Source organism: Apis cerana, linkage group LG2 (assembly GCF_029169275.1).
Source record: "Apis cerana isolate GH-2021 linkage group LG2, AcerK_1.0, whole genome shotgun sequence".
NCBI classification, from domain to species: Eukaryota; Metazoa; Arthropoda; class Insecta; order Hymenoptera; family Apidae; genus Apis; species Apis cerana.
The window spans coordinates 8,165,585-8,187,647 of NC_083853.1; the positions used below are offsets into that span (position 1 = coordinate 8,165,585).

The following is a 22,063-nucleotide window of genomic DNA, read 5'->3' on the forward strand; positions in this document are numbered from 1 at the left end:
AACGTGTTTTCTCGACGCGTCTGGTTTCCAGTTTCCAGCCGATCCTAGGTTATTGGCCAGAGGTTCCCGTTTGCGCTTAATTAACCGTAACGCGGTCCTCGTAGCTCGTAACGCTTCGACGTACGGTTTTTCTCCCTTACGACGGTGACTCTCGAGTGTAAGGCACCCGTATTGTTGCCGGAGCAGGAAGCAGGGAGAGGAGAGAGAGAGAGAGAGAGAGAGCACCGGTTGCACGGGACACACCGAGTAATGATGTACACGCGTGCTTACGCTAATAATGATCTTTTGTTTCTCGGCCTCTTTGCGGATTTTTACGGAAGATATTTAATACTGATAACGTCGGGATTTATTGCCAGCCGCCAGACTACGTTGGAGATAAACGTGCTTCTCGGAGCAGCCTCTCTCTCTCTCTCTCCGTAGCTAAGAGAGAAAGACACGCACAGCGAGAGAAAGAGAGAGGAACTTTTTCCATCGGTTCGAGTAGCTTCGCCGGTAAACGCTAACGACTAAGAAAACGGAATATTCCTTATGGTTCCTCGATATCGAGAGATACGGGCATGGGATTATCGGCATAAGTCGCGTTAAATTAATGGTACCGAGTCGGAGTATATATACCTTCGATACGCACATAACAACAAGATTGGACGGAATGCGAACCTCCATGGCTCGCACGGAGCACAAGATCGCCAGTTCGACGCGTATATATATATATATGGGAAATGCCTTCGTAATTATTTTCTTTTATTAAGTTTAATTAACAGTGGATAAACGAAAAATAATTCCTCTCGGCAGTGACAGTGTCATCAATCAAGTGTCATCTTCGCTTTCGTCCCCGATAGTTTACTTTTCGCGCGAAAAATAAATCACGGGAAACGTGGATGTAAAGGTTCATAAATCAGTCGGTGGACACTTTTCCAGTCGTCGTTCTTTGCCACGTTTCCGCGCGTTTTTCGCGGCCACCGATCGCTCTCCACGAATTCCGCGCGAAACAGCGCAGAGCGCGAATCTTGGAAGAGAAACCTCTCTCTTTCTCTTTTTGATCCAACTCGTGGAACGCGAAACACGTGGCAACAGGAAGAAGGCGTCCCGCGAGTTCATGGAGATATTTACGCGCTGTCCGCACACTCGTAAACGTCACCGGCGTGTCTCGCGTCTCGTTTTTCTCGCGTAGACTCGCGTTGACGTGACGCCACTACGGCCCGTTAGTCTTTAATGATGAATAATTAATTTGCGGCTCGTTAACCGACACGCGACGGTGTAGGCGCACGCGATTTAACGCTCGTTGCAATACATACGTCCATTTTACGATGACATTTCTTCCATGAATCGCTGCCTTTTTTTCCTTTTACGATTATGTTAATGGCGGATTTATAACGCGCTTCTGTTCATTTTTATCGCCGCGTGGCTATCGTCGTTATGCACAATTTTATATTCCATAGTTGTTAGGCGAAATATCTAAAATTAAAATTAAAGGAACAATGGAATACGTGCGAGCTTATAGGTCGTTATTCACCGCGAGGCGCGTGTGCTTTTCAATTTCTCTGTACGAAGGGCGTCACTTTAACGAGGGAAGAACCGATGATTCGAGGCAGGCGGTGCTCGCAAATGCACGAGATTTCACACTGTCCGTAATGATACTTGGCGAACCGAGCTATTTGCCAGTGTACCATTTGACTTCCGTGCAATTTGCCCTCAGCGTAACTTTCGTCCTTTATTTTCTCCGGCTTCGTTATTATTAAACGGGGCTTCTTCTATTTCTTTTCCTTCCCCCCCTCTCCCCCTTTAGCTTTTCAGGCGAGAGAGAAAAGTCTTAGGAGCTTTTTCTTATTCCACCCCGAATAATTAAGATTGATTCGGGCTCGTACGTGATCCGCTCGTTTTCTTTCGTTCCATCGTGACGAAACCGTTTCTTTGTTTCCGTGTGATTCGACACGGCATCGGCGTGGCGGCCGATGGTTATTTCCACGAATCGGGCAGCGAATTCTCAATCTTCGGTACGAAGGGTACTAGTTTCCTCGGGGAAACCACTGATTTGTGGCCGCTGCAAATCGATGTTGCCTTAATACACGAAGCTATAAAAGCGCCACGAAACGGAGCTACCGAGGAGAGGATAATAGGAACCTCCGGTGGTTTTCAAAAACGAGCTTCTCCCGCGGTGTGTACACCGGCAATTTAATAACGGTACCGAGGCCGTGTTAAACTGTAACGGTTTACGAAATTAAGATTTTTCGGGGTAACGCGCCTGCCACACTAATTCCGTGCACTCTGATTTCAGGCCTGCGCATCGTTAACGCGCGGTTTCATAAAAATCCACCGTTTTCGCCCAATTAGCAATTTATTCGCGCGTACATCCCGCGCCCGGGGAACAATGATTTCGCTGTAAACACGCTATCGATCCGTGAAACGAACGGATTCGCTGGAGAAGGAGGGAAAAAGAGGAAAAGGAGAAAGAAAGAAAGAAAGAAAGAAAGAAAAGGAAGAAAAGTCCATCGAGATTTTTCACGGCTTCTCGCCAACGTTCCGATTAACAGTATAAACCTGACAGGAATGAATTAATGAATGAATTAATTCGAGACGACGATTCTAGGGACGACGAAGACGCGATCGAAGACGCGTCGTATCTGACGGAACGTGTTACGACCGTTTCGTACCCTCCCCCATTCATTAAGTTTCCTCGTGCTTACCGGTATACGTGACTTACCGTACGGAATAATTGGACTTTCGTTAAAGTAACAGTTGCTAAGATTTCGCGACGATCGTTTCACAATTTCTCGGAAGATGTCGACCAGTTTTTATTGGTCAAGAGATTTTTCGATTCGCGTCACGAAATCACACGTTTAAACCATTGCATTTTCTTTTTCGGTCGAGTTAAAAATAACGGAGAAGGAAAAAGTGGAACGGGTATGTTTCTTATTCAATCGCGTTTACGTACAAGATGTTTATGTGAGATATACAAATCAAAGGATGCGCGGTATGCGCAGATCGAAGTTATTCTTAGCCGGATTACGACGAATATTGTCATTTCAATATCGTAAAACGGCAGAAACAACGGGATGCATAAATATTTTAACATGGGAACGAGTTTCATAAATATCCCGGATTACAAGTGGCCGTAATCGTCTTTGGAATTATCGACGATATCGGGACTGTTATCGTGAAATATTAGGTACAATTTAATACTTTGTCAGCACGTTGGTCTTGGCCGAGAATTAACGGCGAGGCCGGTCAAAAATACGACAGCGTCGGGTATAACGCGTACAATACGCGCGAAACGTGTAGGATACGAAACCGTAAGCGCACGATAACCAGAAATACTTATTGCGCCGGGGACCGTTCCATGCCTTCCTGAACCCGATAGAATCGTCTAGTCGTGCGCGCGCGCTCAGGAGAGTAGAGAGTTCAATAATCTGCCGCGGCAGATCTTCTTGTCCGGCATTGAAGTCTCCAGCGGCGCTGCAGCATCTGCTGCCGCGATCGTGCCTCTGTCGTCGTTATTTCGCCAACAACATCGTGATCGTTTAAAATTCTTCTTTAAATCAATTATCTCGACGAAGTTTGCTTACGGTAATTGATCGCGCGATGCTTCGAATGGCCGATTGCTTGCCTTAATTAAAATAAAAAATAAGCGGGAAAGAAAGGGGAGAAGATTTAAAGGATTCATTGTCTTTCTTTCTTTTTCTCTTTTCCGTGACGTTTATCGTAAAAATGTTACAATGTCATTTTAACGCACTTATTACGTTATATGCGGCAGTGCCAATCGTTTTTAATGCATTTCATCGTAACAAAGAGGGATTCTCCTGTCGAAAGTAAAACGAGGCAGTAAACGTCGGGCTTGGCGTGCTTTTAGCCCGCCAGTAAAAGAATACGCCTCTCCCACTGCAACTTGCGGAAACAGATTTATGATAATCAAGAAGCCACTGGTCTTCCTGCCTCGCTAACAGCTTTTTTTCTACCCGCGCCCCCATCGATTCCTTACCCTTCCCCCCCCCTCTTTCTTTCTTTCTTTTTACGCCCAGTTTCTCAAAGCGAATTTCGATTTTCCAATAAGCGGCCGAGATTTACAACCTTTCGTGAGCTCGGTCTACCGTCCGAGAGAAGAACGCACTATCTTTCCTGCCCATATTTTTTTCCTCAATTTCTCTCTCTCTCTCTCTCCCCCCTCTTTTTGCTCGCTATATACGTGTTACTTCCTTTTCGATTTTTTTTCCCGCGCGGGACGTGTTTTTTACTGCCCTTCGTACGTCCCACGAAGAAGACAGTCTGACAACGTCCTTCTCCTTCGCGAAATGGATTCTCACACGTACAGGAACGCACACTTGTGCACGACCACCTCGTCCCGACTGTAAGTAATGCATGCGCGACTTCAAACCGATCGTCAAAGTCAGCCGGACGTCGGGGCCTTATACGAGAGAGGAGAATAGGGTGCCCGGATTTCGTTGTGCGATGCGCATGCACACGCGCGCCCGTAACACACACTTTTGCAACAGGGAACCTGAATAACTCGCGCCGTGTTTCGAGTGTACTACGATAAAAAGTCGGGGAGAAAAATTTTCTCGAAATATCCACACGATACTTGGGAGATTCCCCTTAAAATTTCTGTGCTATCCTATCTGATCGTTTAACGAGATTCTTTACGAGCCAACGATTCAACCATTATCCCTTTCCGATCGTTCACTCGAGTTTTTTGGTAATTTTTCTCGAACTTCGACCGGTCTTTAAGGTATCGTCCTTGAGAGTTCGACGACGGGCAAAAATTTCGCCTTTTACGAGCGTTTCTTCGTAAGATCGAATTAGCTGACGGGGGATATGCATCTATCGAGAAAACGATCGGCAAGAACCATCAGGCGATCGAGAAAATTACGAGGTTAGCGAGTTTTTCATCCTCGATCTAAAGTGGGTAAATAAACGAAAAAAGGAAAAAAAGGGGAAGGAAAAGGGAAAGAGAAAAAATTGATATCGCGCCGATTATGATGTTGACGCGATTCGCCTAGCCTGTTCTGGTATCGCGTAGATTTACGCGTTCGCCGTTGAGAATACTAAAAAGTAGTGCGAACTACGCAAATTGCCGAGCAAAAGAAATTGCTCGACTAACAAGCTGCTTATAAGGACACCGCTTCCTCGGCTATAACAAGAAAAAACGGGAGCGTTACGGGACTCTCGCGAGGCTCGATTCGAGTCGATATTTCTACTGTTATGGTCGACGACGATTTTAAAGCGAAATCTAGCCGACTCGCGAGCAAATATTATCAATTTTCTCACGCACAAGTTTTTACCCGTTATTTCGCACGCGAAGGGTCGAGCCGGATCGGAATAGCAGAAAAATATCGTGACAAATTAGATTAACCACCTAATGCGGATTTAATTGGCAGCGTGGTGAATCGGTTTCTGCCGCTCCGGTTACTCTCCGATTTCGTACGAGCAGGAAGCAAACGGGAGAACGCGGTTATAGATTTTTTTCCCCAGATAAAGTAACGAGGCTCATTACGCGAACCAGACTTACACGTATCGCGCCAAGTTATAGTGATGCGCGATACGAGCAATTTTGATGTGTGTATTATATTTGAATTATCGTGTATCTCTTTTCTTTTTATTCTCCATCCTTCCTTCTTCGCATAATTACGTTTCGGTTAACAGCTTTCACGCGCTGCGAATAATATTTTTTTCCATGAAATAACACATCTATGCAAAAAAAAAAAAAAAATCAAATCGCTGCGATATTTGATAGGTTCGTCAATATAAATAACATCGTCGAGGGGAAAAAAGTTCCCACAGACGATGCATTCGGAGTTTAAGCACGCGCGTTAACCTATTGCCCTATAATATACAGTCACACTCGCGGCGCAAATTATAGTCTTAATATATCTCGACATTTTTCACCTGTCACGGTGTTCGACCAGTTACACAGCCGTTAAAAGAAACCGTTTGGAAACCCTTTAAACTCGGGAGGAACATCCACGTCGAATGGGAATTAGAACAAGGAAACTGACGAATTCCAATCGGGCGAACTTGAAGCATGATCCGGCCTATGGAACGGGAGATTGATCGGTCGCACGAGCAACCAGAACGAGCAATTTCCCGTCCTTTCTGCTCGCTGGAAATCGCCGTTTCTTCGCTTTTATCGCCGACGATTTGGACGACGTCGAAACGATCCCCACGACTCGGTCGGTCCATTTCGCGTTACGTACGTATTAAACCGTGCGCAACGTCGAGAGATGGGCCCCTGTAATTTTGGCAGACACGATATCGCGACCTCGCCGCGATAAAAGCTCCGCCGGAAGCGGAGGGGTCGTTACTCAAAAGCCAGGACGCCGCGAGAAATCGATTCCCCGGCGAGCACCGCTTCGAGACGCGTTTGGCACGCGTGCCAACGCGTGTGTACGCGTATTTGCACGAGACTCGACGGGCAGAGCGGGCAGAAATGAATCTCGTCTCCGTCTCGTCGAGAATTTGGAAAAGTCACGTGGGGGAGGAGGGAATGACTTTACTTGGGGTAGAGTAGAAAAAGGAAAAAAAAAAGAGGGAGAGAGAAAATTGAAGACACTTACATGGAATTGGTGGTGTTCCAGTACATGCTGATCGTCTTTGCGCAATTGCTCACGGTCGAGAGTAATATCGTTTGCAGGCAGACGAAGAACACCAAAGTTACAAAGGACGTGGAAACCATCGTAACAACGTGGACGAACGAGCAGCGCGCACCGCGTCACCACTGCTCACCGGGAATACAACAATCAACAAACAAACGACGAGAACAACAAGAATAACAACAAATACGCTGACGACACCTGCACCTCTGTCGCTGTCGTCCACAACCACCTTCCACCACCGTTGCACGGACACCACATCCACACTTCACTATCCTCCTCGTTAACTATTAAGTTCTTGCTTTCCTTCCACTCTTTCCCCCTTTATTTTTCTCTTCCCTTCTTTCGTTTTCCTCGAACGACCAAACTATGGGACTCGCGTATTACTCGTCCCCGTTTGTCCTCCTCCCAACAAGCATTCCCAACAAGAATTCGCCGATGTTCCAACGGTACACAGTTTATCCGCACAAGTTGGTACGCTCCTTCGACTCGATGTTTTCGAACGAGGAGAGTGTCTAAGAGGATGAAGAGAGTCGTTGAGAACGTTGACTTCACGAATGGCGAAATTCTTTGGTGAAATCCTCGGCGAACGACGATTGGCCGTTAGAACCGATTAAATTTCTCCGGTGTTCGGCTGCTTCCAACGGTGTCCACCGAGGTACGCGTTCCATGGATCCACCCCGTGTTTCTCTCACCACGAGCGCACCTTGCTTGCCCTCTCATTGGTCCAACTTTTCTTAAATCCGATCGCAACGACGAGAGACTATCGACGAAACGTAGATTATCTCGATAGATGGGACGAACAGGTGACGCATCGGAGAGACCAATTTTTAACTCCTCAAAAATCCATCCAACGAAACAACTCTTCGAACGATTTCTTCTTTCACAGACGGTAAGAGCATCCGACGCTCGGCGACGGAATCACGCGAATCACCGTGGAAGAGAAATTCTCCCGAGCATCTCACTAACGGATCCTTTCTCTCGGATCGACGTGTCGTTAAAAGGGAGGAAAAAAGAAAAGGTTTCACAAAAAAAAAAAAAAAAACAGTATCGAAGATTTCTCACAACTATAAACGAGATCCCTCGAGACACTGAATATAATAAAATGCACCAGTCTTCTCCTCCGGGGCTATCCTAGGCAGCCACTAGGAACAGAAGAAATTCCGTAAATCGTAACAGATCGCACTGTGAAATCTCACGCTAGGAGCACAAGAAAGCTAGCGAAACGAAGTGGTACCCTCTTTCGCCCGAAGCACACCCCCGTACTTTCTCACGCACTTGCGATTCGCACGGATCGCGTAGCCAGCGAAACGGAGCGACGCTCTCTCTCTCTCACTGTCCACCACGCGAACCAACGTATTCCCCAACAAGATCGAATCGGAGCGATGCCGATCTTCGTTAAATCCAATTGGGGCAACACTTTGTCTCCTTGGTTTAATTTTACGCCTCCGTATACAAGCGTAAGGAAAACGCGTTTGAACCGGTGTGGAGGAGCGGCCGAGAACGATTGTTACAAGAGGCACGAGCTGCGCCGAGAGACGAGCACCGTGAGCGCAGAGAGAACGGTACCTTCCTGTTCGGTGTCGCGGACGCGTCTGTCGGCCGAGCGAACTGTCGCGGCCGTTCGTCTCGCGTCGGCCGACTCGAACGGCGACCGGGGGTGTCGGGGAGCGCCGAGCAGCGGCGGAAACGCACGAAGCCCGAGGACCCTCGTTCCCTCCGTGGCTTCGCCGACGTGTCTTGCCTTGGTCCGCGGCTACGCGGTATTACGCCGCCTGCTCGCGAGACGCGAGTTTCCGAGTGGCTCTCCCTAGTCTCGCGCGTTCCCGTCGCTTTGCTTCGTCTCGAAGCCCGGTTTCCGAAGCTCGAGAGTGCGCCGGATACGACAAGTGTCGTCGCTACGCGACGCGAGATCCTCCGTTTCTCGCAACGTGCGATCTCCGTGTACACCCTTTCGTTTCTCTCGCGGGAGAGAACAAGTTTCGAATTGTTTGACTCGATGCTTGACTCTCGACAGATTTCGACCAGGGATCCAGGTGATGTTGGACAAAAGGGTGGAGATTTTTCACGTGGACGATGATTCAAAAGGTGGCCGATGATTCGGTTCGGTCGATGGTGAAGTTTTCGTACGGATGGTCGCGGATGGATCGTGGACGTGAGAGTATTTGATCGAAACAGGCGGAGAGGCGTGAATTTCGGTCGAATTTCATCGCGGCGAAATCACGAGGTGTGGGGAATTGGATTTTTTTAAAAGCAATTTTCGCGGGGGAATTACGTTTCGTCCGGCGCGCGGGGAGAAATTTTATTTATCGCGTGCCGTGTTTGGCTTGTGGGCCCGAGTTTTTGGAGTCGATTGAACACTATTAAACGAATTCGCATAATTATGCCGTCGCTGATAAGATACGTAATTTCCTGTTTAAAATTCTTGATTATCGTTCAACGCACTCGTTTAATATCGCCTTGCGCTCGGGGTGTTTGTGCAAAAAAACTTTTACTCCAATACTTTCCTTCGCTTCCACTTTTATTACGGTTGTAACAGTATCTTGGATTTCACTACGATTAATTTCTCTCAATTGTACATCACTGATACGAAGTTTCGCGGAGCGAATTAATAATTTATATGAAAAAAAGAAATCCGTTAAAATTTCTCCACATTCTAAAACAATCCCTGCAATTTGTTCTCTAAAAGAAAAAAACCAATCGACTTTTTCCATTCCACTGTTTCGCGTCCTTTCTCTTTTCGTAATCTCATCGAGGTTGACGCGAAAAGTCGATGGGAACGGAACGATTGGCTCGAGTTTTAAGGAAAGTTCGCGACAATGTGATCGCGAGAGTGTTTTCGTTTAATCAGCAAACCTGGAGGCGCCTGGGGACCGGATTCGGCGTGGCCCGCTCTTCGAAAAGACGGTTTGACACTCGTTAAACAAAAGCAAGCGGCGTGATAAATAGTGCGGCGCGGACATTAAGCGTGGAATTTAATTTCGAGAAACGGGGGAGAGAGAATCCCGCAGCGGCGCGCGGGAAACATTGTTTCCATCGAGTTGGAGCGCGCACTGATTACACAACCTCGTCGTCCCTTAAGCCTCATTACTGAAAATTTCCATACGGCTTAGAGCGCATTGAGCTGCGCGAGTGCACGAGAGCGCGCGTGGTGGAGGAGGAGGAGACGCGTCCGCATCACGATTCGCCTCCAGTCCCTCGCGAGGCTATGAATTAGCGTCCCTTCGTCGTTTCCTTCCCTCCCTCCCTCGCCCATACAGACGCGGAGGCTTTTAACAGAGCGAGAGTGCTTTCTTGACTTACGATCGCCGTTAGTCTCTCTCTCTCTCTCTTCTCTCTCGTTTCCTGTTTCAATTTCGGCACGCGCCTTAACCGTGTTTCCGCGCTCTTCGCCTCGTTCCGAACGCGACTGTGTGAATTCTTTTTCTAGCTTCAGATTTTCACGGGATTGAGAGTCGTGCAGGGAATTTTGTGGAAGTGAAGTACTTATATCAGTTTCTTTTGTCGGCTATATGGAGCATGCAAGTTAAACAATCACGAAATTTTGAAAAGCAAGAACTAGTTTGCTGGCATATCGCGTTGGATATAAGTTTTCTTTAATCTTTGTGAAAACGTTACAATAAAATAATGGACGAATAATGGTAAACGCATGAATAAAAATTGGAAAAAAAAAGAATTTTCAAACTCGAATTCTCCATGCATTACACGTCCATCGAAAATGTAAAATATTAGAGAAGGCGTTGCATGCTTTGCAACGTTCACGTGCTTCGAACGCGCTCGAGTACGTGGCGCCCTCCTTGCGAACCAGATACCACGATCATCCTCCATCCGTATTGCTCTCCCGTACAGAGATCTTCTCCGGGGCACGGTTCTCTCTTGGTTCTCGAGGAACCGGTATCTACCCACGAACGGTCATTAGTCCGACTAATGTAACGCTTCAAATTCTATCGGGCCATCGGGCGCCATGATTCGTTGCATCCTCCCACTGGAGAGTCGATGAATCGTTAATATAGGACGGGGAACACGCCCGATTCACGAGAGATTCCAACGCTTTTCGCTCGATCCATTTTTTTCTCCACCGAATAGAATATAGATTACGCCGAAGTGTAATCTCTCTCTCTCGAGCCGTAATTTTTCTTTCTTTTATTTTATTTATCGTCTTTCTCTCTCTTCTCTTTCCTTTCGTTTTTTTTTTTTACGTCTGGACGTTGATTGTTAGCCGGGTTGTACGTATGTATGTTTTGAATTAATCGACGATCGAGAAGAGTCGTGGATGTGACTCGTTAGTTGAAGAGAGTTTCCGTGTTACTTATTTTCCACGGGTTTTGCGATGGGATGAAGCGATCAGGTCTGATAGAATCGTCAAGAGAGTGGAAACACGGACAAGGAGTACAACGAATCGATTATAACCGGCGGCTTGCTTTTTCCCTCGTTATGGGTGATTAAACAATCGTGTTTCGTCGCGTCTGTTCGCGTCCGTGGCCCAAGTCTCGAGTGGCTCGTTAATGTTCGAATGGTGTGTCTGTTTTATCCACGAGAGCCACCGGCGACTAATGTTAATATCGTGTATTTATGTGAGAAGAAATTCGTCACGAAACGTATTCATCGTGTAAAATAAACAGACTCCTGTGTAAAAGTGTCGATTGAAAAGTTACAATAAATCGAAGAATCATGGTGAAAAGATACAAGAGAGTGTTGTTTATTCCATATCGCTTCTTCTTCCCTTGAAAAAAATTCCTGTTCCCGACCAACAGACATCCTCCTTATTAAAGAATCGTTTTTAATAAATAGACAGGATAAGAATAAATATCGTCTCCTCTTCAACTCCTCTTTTTCCTCTTACTCTTATCGTATTACGAATCTAAAGAATCAAAAAGTATCTATATTCAACGCGTGTAAGTAAATGCAAAGAGTTTAGGGTTAACCACGGCATTAATAGAGTCGAGTCACGTTCCATACCGCGATATACTTAAATCGTCCTCAAACGGAGAAGAGACTCGATCGAAGAATCTCCACGATCCACGATCCACGTTCGTTACACATCTCCGTACCGATTCCCCGGCTACTTTCTTCTTCGTTACCCTTCCTTTTTATTCTTCTTTCTCTTCTTCTCTTTTTTCCCTTTTCTCCTCGATGCTGCACGCCTCGATCGCGCACGATCGAGGAAGAAAGGGGCGAGAAGTTGAGCCAGCCGAGGCGATGAAGATATCAAACGGATGCACGTCGGATAAAGAGGTGAAGAGGCACTCCTGATCTGTAGGTTGTATAAATACCACCAGTCATGGAGACGAGAGTGCTTCGTAAATATTGATCGTTATTCTTGCGGTTCCCGTAGACCGCGGAAAAAGAAAGGCGCGTCGTTGGAAAAGCCAAATCCTATGTACACATCAGGAAAGGATGGCCATTTCGAGGGCCTTTCCACTCGCGGTCGAAACGATTGACCGACAAATGGCGGGATTCGTCGAAACCGCAGACATTCCGGAAGGCAGGCAGGCAGGCAGGTGTGTCCACACGTCGGTTCAGAGGCAACTTTGTAGGCTACTGTTTACGCGAAAACCTGCGAAATGTTCGGTTTGTGTTTCCATCGAACTCATGCTCGAACAATTTTCCACCACGAGTTCCCGACGAGCGTTGATTATTCGTCTCCGTTACTGGGAATCCGCGATCGATAAAACACTTGGGGAATTACTATTTTGAAATTAGCCGAGTCTTTGTAATATTTTAATTTCGATCGACGCAAACTACTTTACGTCGAAATTTGGAAATCTTTCGTCGTTCGACTCGACTCGTTTAAATTTGATTTCCCATGTGGTACGAATTGGAACGAATTTATTAGAAATTCGCTGATTCAGCACGTATGCCACGTCATATAGAGCAGATGGCGTCTCAATTCTTGGTAAAAGAAAGGAATGTGTCACGGGGAATCGTCAACACGGAGATATTGTGAAAAATTTAATATCGAAACGTTTCGATCCTTCCAACTTTTAACAAAAAAAATCCTACTTATTATCCGAATTGAGAGCACAGGCAGCCAGGCAGAAATATCTAATTCCAAACCGACGGCATTTACGGATTTCCATTTACCGTGGAAAGTTCCGAAACGAACGTGCGGCCCCATAATGAATTTTCGAGTGGTTTCGGAAAAGGGAGGCCGGTGTGACGGTGGGACGGTGAAAAGGCTGTGCACACATTGGGACGCACCGTGCGCCACGGAGGTTTTCAGCTCCTTCGGTTCTCGAGGGGGTGGGCGGGGGCGGCAGGTCGAATCCGCAGTCATTCGGTAAGGCAGGTGCAACGATCCGGAAATGGTAATTCCGTGGAAAGTCCCCGAGCGAATGCCAAATCCGAAAGTTACACTTACACTCGGTCGAGCGTCGTCCGTGGCATCGGTGTCGATAATTCAACGACGCGGATCGTATAATCACCTAATGGCCCTTGACTTTAATATTCCGCTTTCATTATTTCCACCTTTCCTCCTCTCCCCCTCTGCACCTCCCGGGGGTCGAGTCGCGAATCAAGAAAGTTGCAGCGTTATTATTAATGCATCGGTATCGATGACGTTACCGTTGCAAATAAATCAGCCCGAGGCACGGACCGATGATAAATTAATCCATCGCCGTTGCAGCGATTTATTACACGGATTTCGACGATCGATCCCGCGATAGCGGGTTTCCTAGACGGCTACCAACCTCTCGCGCGTCTCCCGCGTACGATCTCACGACCGCGTGCCACACACACACGAGTAACCACTCTCCGATTCGTTGTTGCACAAGTTTTGATTTACCGATTTCCGCGTCGATCGATCGGCGCCGATTAATATCGACGAAATTACGAAAGCTCGTTCCTCCTTCGTCCTTGGTAGGCTGAGTAGACGTTCGATTTTCGAATTATCATATTTTAATAAGGTCGACGGACCGTTCCCTTCGCGCGTTTCTTGCTTAACGCCCATCGATCATCATTATTCACCGGTGTTTGCCAAATTCGTTAGCCGTATTCCGTAACACACTCGTCGTACGTACTTTTTCGAAACGTTTGCCGAGTCCGTTTCGCTTCATTACCGATCCACGTTGACCCAACCTTGACCTACGGAGTCGTATCACGATCTCTACCAGCGATCCCTCGAAACGCGTCTCTACCTTCGTCAAGGGGATTATTCTTCTCGGGTAGAAATAGAGGCGGTTTCTTGAAGAGGAGCGAAGATTCATCTTCGATACGGGGATCGCTAATTGATCCGGGCTGGGAGGAGATCGACACCTGTGGCGACTCGCAAGATTTTGGGGGAAGGCGCGTGTGCGGCGATCGTGAAAGATCGCGGGGATCCATTAGCCATTAGCGAACGTTTACGCGCGTCAAGGTGTCCGGTGGAACAATGGAAGCCACCGGTACAGGAATCGATTTCTACGGCTTTCTTTTTACCCTACCGGTTTCTCGCCTCTCCGGATGAGGAGGGACCATCCTCCTCCTTTCCGCTATCTTTTTCGCATAATGCATTAACTCCCGGGACCCTGTGAGCGAGTACGTATTTAATTTGTAAAACGATCAGCTGCTCTCGGAGGTGAACACTGGCGTGGAGAATACGCGAATCTGATCGAGGCCATTATTTCTTTCCACGCACCCTCGAACGATCGTTGCGAAATTCAACGAGATTGAATCTTTTTTACTTATACATGCATATATATACAAGCTTTTGACATATAATGAAAATATTCCCACGAAGATTTTTCTAAAATTATAATACGTATCGAATTAGTGGATCGATATATAAAGATACGATCCCAAAGGCATCTTTTGGCCCCAAGTTTCAAAAAATTACACGTCTCGGATCACTCGCAGCGAAAATTCCTCGATCTTAATCTCGCGTTTCAACAGACAAAGGTATATCCCCGGAGATGTAACGTCGAGACAGGTCGGCTACGCCACTGAGCGTATCCAGGAATTCGACACACGGGCGATCTCGAGGCGCCGAGACAATGGTTCCTCCCCTCATCCCTCATTGTTTCGACCACGTCTGGAATCTTAAAAGACTATCCATTATTATACTCGTATCGAGAAGGAACGAAGAAAGAGAGAAAAAAAGAAAGAAAGAAAATAAATAAAAAGGAATCCTCCTCTTCTCCGGGTCGTGTCCGCGTAATAATTGAAAGGGGCACGAGACACCTGCCCGTGAAATCGACGCACGTAGCCGCCAGGGGATGGAAAATCTTGGAGCCTATCTTCCAAACCAAAGCTCTCTTACGAGGATCTTCTACGTGCTTAACTCGCGTCATTACGCATTTCAATGGCCGACAAATTATGCTCGTGGCACGCGTGGTGCGTCCGTTCCTGAAAATCGGAAGGAAAGGTGAAAGAAAGAGAGAGAGAGAGAGAGAGTCGCGACGTTTGGAAAGCGAAGGTTTGTTCAATGGGGGGACGCCTTTTCAGGAGTTGGCGAGCGACGATACACGGATTCGAGGACGGTGCAGGGATTCCACAGGAATTGAACCGGGCATAATGCGGCGTACATACGTGTGCGGGCTGCATAATCTTTGGTAAAACGCCGCATAATGCCCCTCTCTGCCCACCGTAGGTGTGCCACATTACGAGGGAGGAAGGTGGCTGCACTTTATCTAGACTATCACACGCGTCTATTTGTATCTATACTCGTATTTGTGTATATACGTTATATATCTGCGCGAGGAGAGAGAGGGAGGGAGGGGTTGAAAGGGAAAGAAAGAAAACGAGAGGTGGAGTGGCTCAGGGAAACGGCGAGTCCCGTTTGTGGAGAGGAAAAGGGACGGAGAGGGACACAATGGCAAATGGTATTCTATTATTCCAGATGGTCATCGCGGTATCTCCCTCGCTCCTCCAAGGAATGTTGCCTCGTGAAATCATTCTCCAATATCTTCTCACCACGATCCTCTTGTTTTCTATATATATATATATAAAATTTCTAACTATATACAGCCGAAACTATTGTCACAGAGAAAGAAAAGAAACTTAAACTAACCCGTCAATCTCCTACTCGACTGCGATCATTCATCATCCTCCCGGTTTAATAATACCGCGGATTGGTGCGTATTAATTGCGAGCTCGATCCTCGAACGCATGTGTCTCGCGCGAAATCAATGCTCAAGGATCGATAGAGTTCGTTCAGAATAATTCAAAAGAGAAGTCGAAAGAGATAGGGAAAGAAAAAAGGAACGATAATGAAATCGATTTCGACTGTTGTTTTGTTTACGAGTGGCTCTCGACTCTTTCGTTTCAAGCATGGCGAGAAGAATAGCAAAGAGTTATCTATCTTTTCTTCGACCCTGTTGCACACGCTCGAGAGATGCACGTTTCGATCGGTTCGTTTCCTTTCTCTCACTTTTCGCGCTCCCCAAAAGCGGATCCGAAACTGTCTGCGGCCAGGAGGAAATAAGAAATTGCGCGCAATGATTCGGAACAGGTCCCCCGTCCAAACGCGTTCCACGCCACCACACGTTTTTTCGTGTCTCGTCGTTTGTTTGCCCCGTTACTTCGCGCGCCGGCACACAGGAAATATGCGGCCCATGGAACGAACGGCTTCTGTCGGGGAGGCGGACCCCTATGCTCGTTCGTAACGCAACATTTATTGCTTTCGATCCTGTGAACTTTGCCAGATACACGGATTCGTCGCTTTCGCCTCTTTTTTTTTATCCTACATCCGTTCTAAAGGGATTATCGGCTTCGAGAATCTACTTTGGATATCTGCTTTTTCGCTTTCACTCATTTTTCACCGGTGATCTATTACGGTCGAGATGAAAATAAAACTTTCACGATAGGGGATGAAGATATATTTTTTTTCTCTCGACTACTCAAGCGATGAGTAAAGAGAGTGGTAAGGAAAGATCGAAGAAATTGTTAGGAATTCGAGAAAACGATCTCTCGAGATGATTTCATTCGAATTAAATTCTTTTTTCGATGGGGAAGGAAAGATAGAATATCGTTGAGTAATCATTGGACAGAAAATCGGTGGTAGATGCTTTTAGAAATGTTCAAAGATAGCATTTCACGCGGCATTGCTTCGTACGGTATTTCGAATGTTTGGCATTCGGGGATTAACCCCACGACTTGGAAGGGAGAGGGATGACTAAGAGAGCTCGTAACTTCCAACGGAGCAGATTTCGAATCGATTCCAATCTCCCATTCTTTTTTAAGACAACACTTATCTCCATTTTCTTCTATTTTAAACATCAGACGAATCGAATAAAAGTGTCAAAATAACTTACAAAAATTTTCTCTGAAAATAAGATTATTAGATAAAGATAGTGAAAAATAACGATTGCGATCTATATATTATTTCCAATAAGACGAAACGAGATCATTTTGTAATCATATAAATATAAATTCTCGTCGATAAATAAATAAATCCTAATCGTAATATATCGATACGGATAGCAAATAATTTGCAGATAATAACGATCGAAGATAATCGAACAGCTGAGACGTGTCAACTTGTATAAAATGGTGACGGTTCGCCCTTTCGAATCTATCACAGTAAAGAAGTATCACTTCTTTGTGTACGACAGGTGTGCAACGCGTTAAACGAGAGTAGCTCTGTTCAGTAGCTTTCTCGCAGAAGGCGAGTCTAAGCCTTATTTCACCTGCCACAACCTCTGCCAGTTGTCTCCCAGACACGTATGGATGCGCAAATTCTCTCCTAGTCGTTTAATATTTGCCCGCGAGTCGATGAATCAAGTCACGTGTCCAATTTCGCTCGAGAAAGTTTCATCGATGAATAAAATTGCAATATTGAATGTTGAAAAAAAAAAAAAAGAAAAAAGAAAGTGAAGAATAACACGATTTTCCATTTTTTCCTTTTCTCCATCGTATCTCTCCTTATTTTAAAAATAACTCGATTAAAATCTTCAAAAGATTCGATTTGCACACGGATCGCAAATTGTATTCGCCGATAATTTAACACCAAGATTTTAACGAAACGTAAATTCCCGTTGCGAGGTGAATCGTTCGTTATCAAAGGCCAAAGTGGCATTACTCCAGTATGATGAAAATTACAATCGGTATCATCCCGAAAATTCTGGCAAGCAACGTCGAAACGGCGGACGGGAGGGCCGGTTTCCAAGTAGCCAAACGAGCCACCGATTCCACGACAGGCGGCGATCAAGCTCACGATGCTCGGCAAGATTTATCGTCTCTCGATACCATCTTGAACGTAACCGACATCCGCCGTAAGCAGTTAAAAACAATTACGTTAATCGTCCGCGCGGAGCAATTAACCAGGATCGGAAGCGAAAAGAAGACCGTTTCGCCTCGATCGAATGCTCTTTCCCTTTTCCGTGTGATCCACTGGTGGAACATCTGCCTCTTTTTACCTGCACGGGGAGGGGTCACTCGAGGCTTCCATCCTGTCGCCTCGATACATTACAAGTTCGAATAGCGGACGAGATAGCGATCGAGAATTCGCACTGGAACCACCACCGTCTTCCCCATCGTCCAGAGATTCCATAAAGAGCCAAGAGAGCTCGTGCGGTGAAGTTAAACGTCGGTGCAACCATGACCGATTTCGTTCCCTTCGGAAGAGAAGCCTTTGTGCCCGTAGCACACTCGCCACGCGCACTCCACTCGACTGATTTAGCCTTAATTAGGTCCAGGCTTTAATGCATACGTAGAACTTGTGTGTGATTTGCCTCTCTTTCTCCTTTGCGACGTACACGTAAGTGACGCGTAACGTAGGCAAATATACGCGGCGAATAGTCGTGTCGCGCAATGGCGTAATGCTCGATCGATCGATCGATCGAGAGGACGGAATATCGAACACTTTCTCCCGGTCGGTATCGATAATGCCTCGATTTATTATGGCCGGTGTTTAACCGGTGGCCCAGATTCTTTCGAGTCGCGATCGGCACGATGTGAATTAGCTTCGCACGTTAATAGTCCATATATAGCGTGGGCGTGGTAATAAGCAAGGTTTATGCCTTCTTTCGGCTATAAAGTTGATCGATAAAGCTAAAAACTACATCTACGTCTCGGTATGCATCGATTCAGTTTCTTTCTTTCTTTCTTTTCCTCTTCCTTTTTTTCATGTTTCTCTCTCTGCTTGATTCATAATGGCCGGCTCTCCATTGGACGCCGATATTTATCTTCTTCCGCTTCGGAGTCGGGTCTCCCGGGAACACGTACCTTTTAGCTTCTATCGTGTACGCAAATCGATTGCTGCGAACGATTGAACTTTCTTGAGCCGCAGAAATGACTGAAATGAATTGTTTCGCGGTGAAAGTTTCGAATTTTCCTGAGAGATTACCACAACGATCTCGATCGGATTAATTTATTGATTCTTAAACGTCTTTTCTTTAATTTATTTCATGCCGTTTGTACACGCCTGTTTACTACGAAACCATATAATTTACCAGATTGTTGCGTGCTCGAAAGGAAAAAAAATGTACTCTCGAACAAGCTATTGGTATTAAATTTGGTTGAATTTGGTATAAAGCTGTGCATTGATTTCGAATTATCAGTATAATTATGCTTTTAATTACTATCACGATAATGATTCGCGGTTGCAAACGAATTGCCATAAATAAACAAATTACTCAAAACCACGCTAGTTGGTTCTACGAATTAGTTACTTGTGCGGAAATTAACGATACATCGTTACATTGTTATACAGCGAGAGAGCCGGCGCGAAATAACCTATAATAACGGCAATATTCAATTGTCAGGATAACGTAACGTTTAATTAATTATATCCGCGTGAAGCGAACTTCAATGAGATGCACACAATTTCGATGCCGTTCGAACTTTGTTTGGAAATATTTGAACGGAGGATAAATTGTACACAATTCTTCCATGGAACCCACCCACGCGTGTGCACGAGATACGATAAAAACGAGATCCGACCAATTTTTTCAAATTGGACAAAAGAATGATATCATTATGAATTTTATCGACGACACGCCAGCTGCTCGTAGCGTATGCACGAACTCGATGAACTAGAAACCAATCATTCGGTCTCGTTATTGTCTCGCGTGGAGAAACAATACTGGGGGCATGGTTCCTCGTCGGGAACGAAAACGGATCGAACGTCGCCGTGTCATCTGGGGCTTTTGAACGAGCAGGGAAAGTTACGCAGGTGGTGAACGGTGAAACCGGGCAAGCAATGAATAACCGATGCAGCGGCGATACAAACCTCGAATAATTTCCAAGTAATTTTAAGGATGTTTAAAGATGAACGTAGAAAGACACATCGTTATACATATTTCTCATTTTTTCAACGGGCAGAAATTTTAAAATTTAACCCACCAACCAACTATACTACACGTATCACTGTTTTCTTTTTTTTCCGTTTAACTTATATATTGGATACCACAACTTCACGATGCTGTGCCAAGTATCCGTATCGAAAACACTTCGCGTTTTACGATCCACACCTACACCCTGTACCTTTTATCGCAAAAAATTTCACCAAAAAAAGAATCGACAACTCTACTAAAAGCCTCGGATTACACAATTTCTACCTGCCTACCTCTCCCGAGAGTTTTTTCGAAAACGATAAGTGGTGGTTGCTCGTGCGAATGTTCATAAAAAGGGAGTAAAAAATTTTCCATCGAGTAAGTAGACGGGGTCGAATCGAGCTCGAGACCGATTCCCTCCCCTCAGCTTCGAACGAGTTAACTTCGACCGAGTTTCGTTCCAATCGCACGTTTGCGGATGGCGCTTGCGCATGGAACCGGTTGCTACCGAGCCGATCTCATCGGCACGGATCGTTTATGATAAAATAAAACCTGGGAGGAATCCGCAGGTGGGTAAAGGTTTCGAGGTGGCGACGAGCCGCGAACGTATCGTGTCGCCTCGCGGAAATCGAACACGAAGTCGAAGATAAAAGATTGAAATATCGGGGGGGATTTCTTTCTACAAAGAAAGGTATAAATTCACCGGTGTTATTATTATACCGGTGACGGAAAGGAGGAGATAAATTGCCGAGATAAATAGTCGTTGAAACGAGGGCCGTTGTTTTACGAGGGCGGGACACGTCTATGATAATCCTATTTTTTTTCGCCGGATCTTGGTTTCACGGAAAGTCGATCAAGTTTTTTTTAACGATCGAAACCTTCTCACGGGACCCGCGAGATATCCGCCCGGCGAGGGATATGCTGATCACGTAGCCGTTCGCCGTCGGCGCTGTTTTTCCTCCCATCTTAACCAACCTCGAACCGTTCTGCGCCCCTTAATCCCTCCTCCGTGCGTGTGAAATCGCGGCTCCCGCAAAAATTGCGTACGTCTCTGGGTAAACCTGGCGCTTGGAAATTTTTACCAAGTTAATTTATTTTTTTGAAAAGAGAATTGTCTCTTCTTTATATATAGTATAAGTATTTTTGTCGGAAACAATTTTGAAGAGATTGGAGACAAGCGATTCGACGAAGCGTATCCTTAGATCCTTAAAATCTGACTAACCATATCCCACGTATTCTTAAAACGCACGGCAAAAGATAAATTGACGAATTCTGTGGACGTACGCTAAGAGCTAAGAGAGGTCCACGTGTGTGTCACCAACTCGAAATTAACATTCAACGCGACCCCCAATTATCATTCAACAGCCGGACAATCTAGACGCTACGAACAAGCCCGACTGAAGGGGCCCTCTTAAACGATGTATAAAAAGTGCGTGTCGCGCAGAGTGTCGGAATATAGGGACACGATCGACGAACGCGGTTAGAATCGATTGATTTCACGTCACGTACGGAACAATCGTGGCGAAAAGACAAGGAGGGAGTGTTGGGCCACGGTCAGGGCCGCGCCGATTTCGACGAGGAGGGCTACGATGTTCCTAGGATCTCGAATGGCATTCCTTGTAAAATTCGCGATTCTCCACGCGTCTCCACGTGGAACACGAGAACTCGTTCGTGGAACCCGTGGACAAAAGAAACGACTTTAAGGTCACTCGTCTCTTCGGTATCGGGCCGACCCGAGCCTCGATCGATTTCAAATCGCGGATCACGTAGCCACGGAAATATCATCTTCTTTCGACGATTGTCGGGGAAAGTTTTCGGCTCGAGTGACAGTTCGAGCAAACAAATTTTACATAACCACCAGGATTTCTCTGCAATTGCGCAACGTGTCAATGCTGAATACGTTGACGTATTTCGAAAAATCGGGTAACATTTTTGTAGCGTGAAGATACGTGTACGGATACTTTACAGCACGATCTCGATGACAATATAATGCAAAGATGGCAAATAGATCAGGATGGTGTTTCTCGCAACGGGTACGCGAGAAATATGACGTTAAAAATTTTTCTTAAAAGGCAATAGATAAATCGATTTCTACGAAGGAATCAAACGCGGAGGATAATCGATGAATTAGCAAGCGGTGAACGATAACAAGGCGGTGAACAAAGAAGAACCTTGGTAAACCTGTCCGACCCTTTTTACCCCAGATTCCCGGGGTTCATGAGACGGTGCACGCAAAGTCGGCGGAATTTATGCATCGACGGCAAAAACCTCCTCCTTCTCCGTGTCCTCTTC

At 46.0% G+C, this 22,063-nt stretch overlaps 2 protein-coding genes across 4 annotated transcripts in view; one reads left to right on the forward strand and one right to left on the reverse strand.

The window, feature by feature from the left end:
* Positions 1–8,246, reverse strand: part of LOC107996738 (ephrin-B2) — a 53,957-nt gene extending 45,711 nt beyond the window's left edge. Inside the window, exon 1 of the mRNA XM_017054924.3 lies at positions 6,546–8,246. Coding sequence (XP_016910413.1) covers positions 6,546–6,664 — 119 coding nt within the window. The 5' untranslated portion in view covers positions 6,665–8,246. The remainder of the gene's footprint in view (positions 1–6,545) is intronic.
* The window catches only part of LOC107996638 (U3 small nucleolar RNA-interacting protein 2), a 94,329-nt gene that overhangs the window by 48,040 nt on the left and 24,226 nt on the right, over positions 1–22,063 (forward strand). The gene's annotated exons all lie outside the window — the stretch shown is intronic.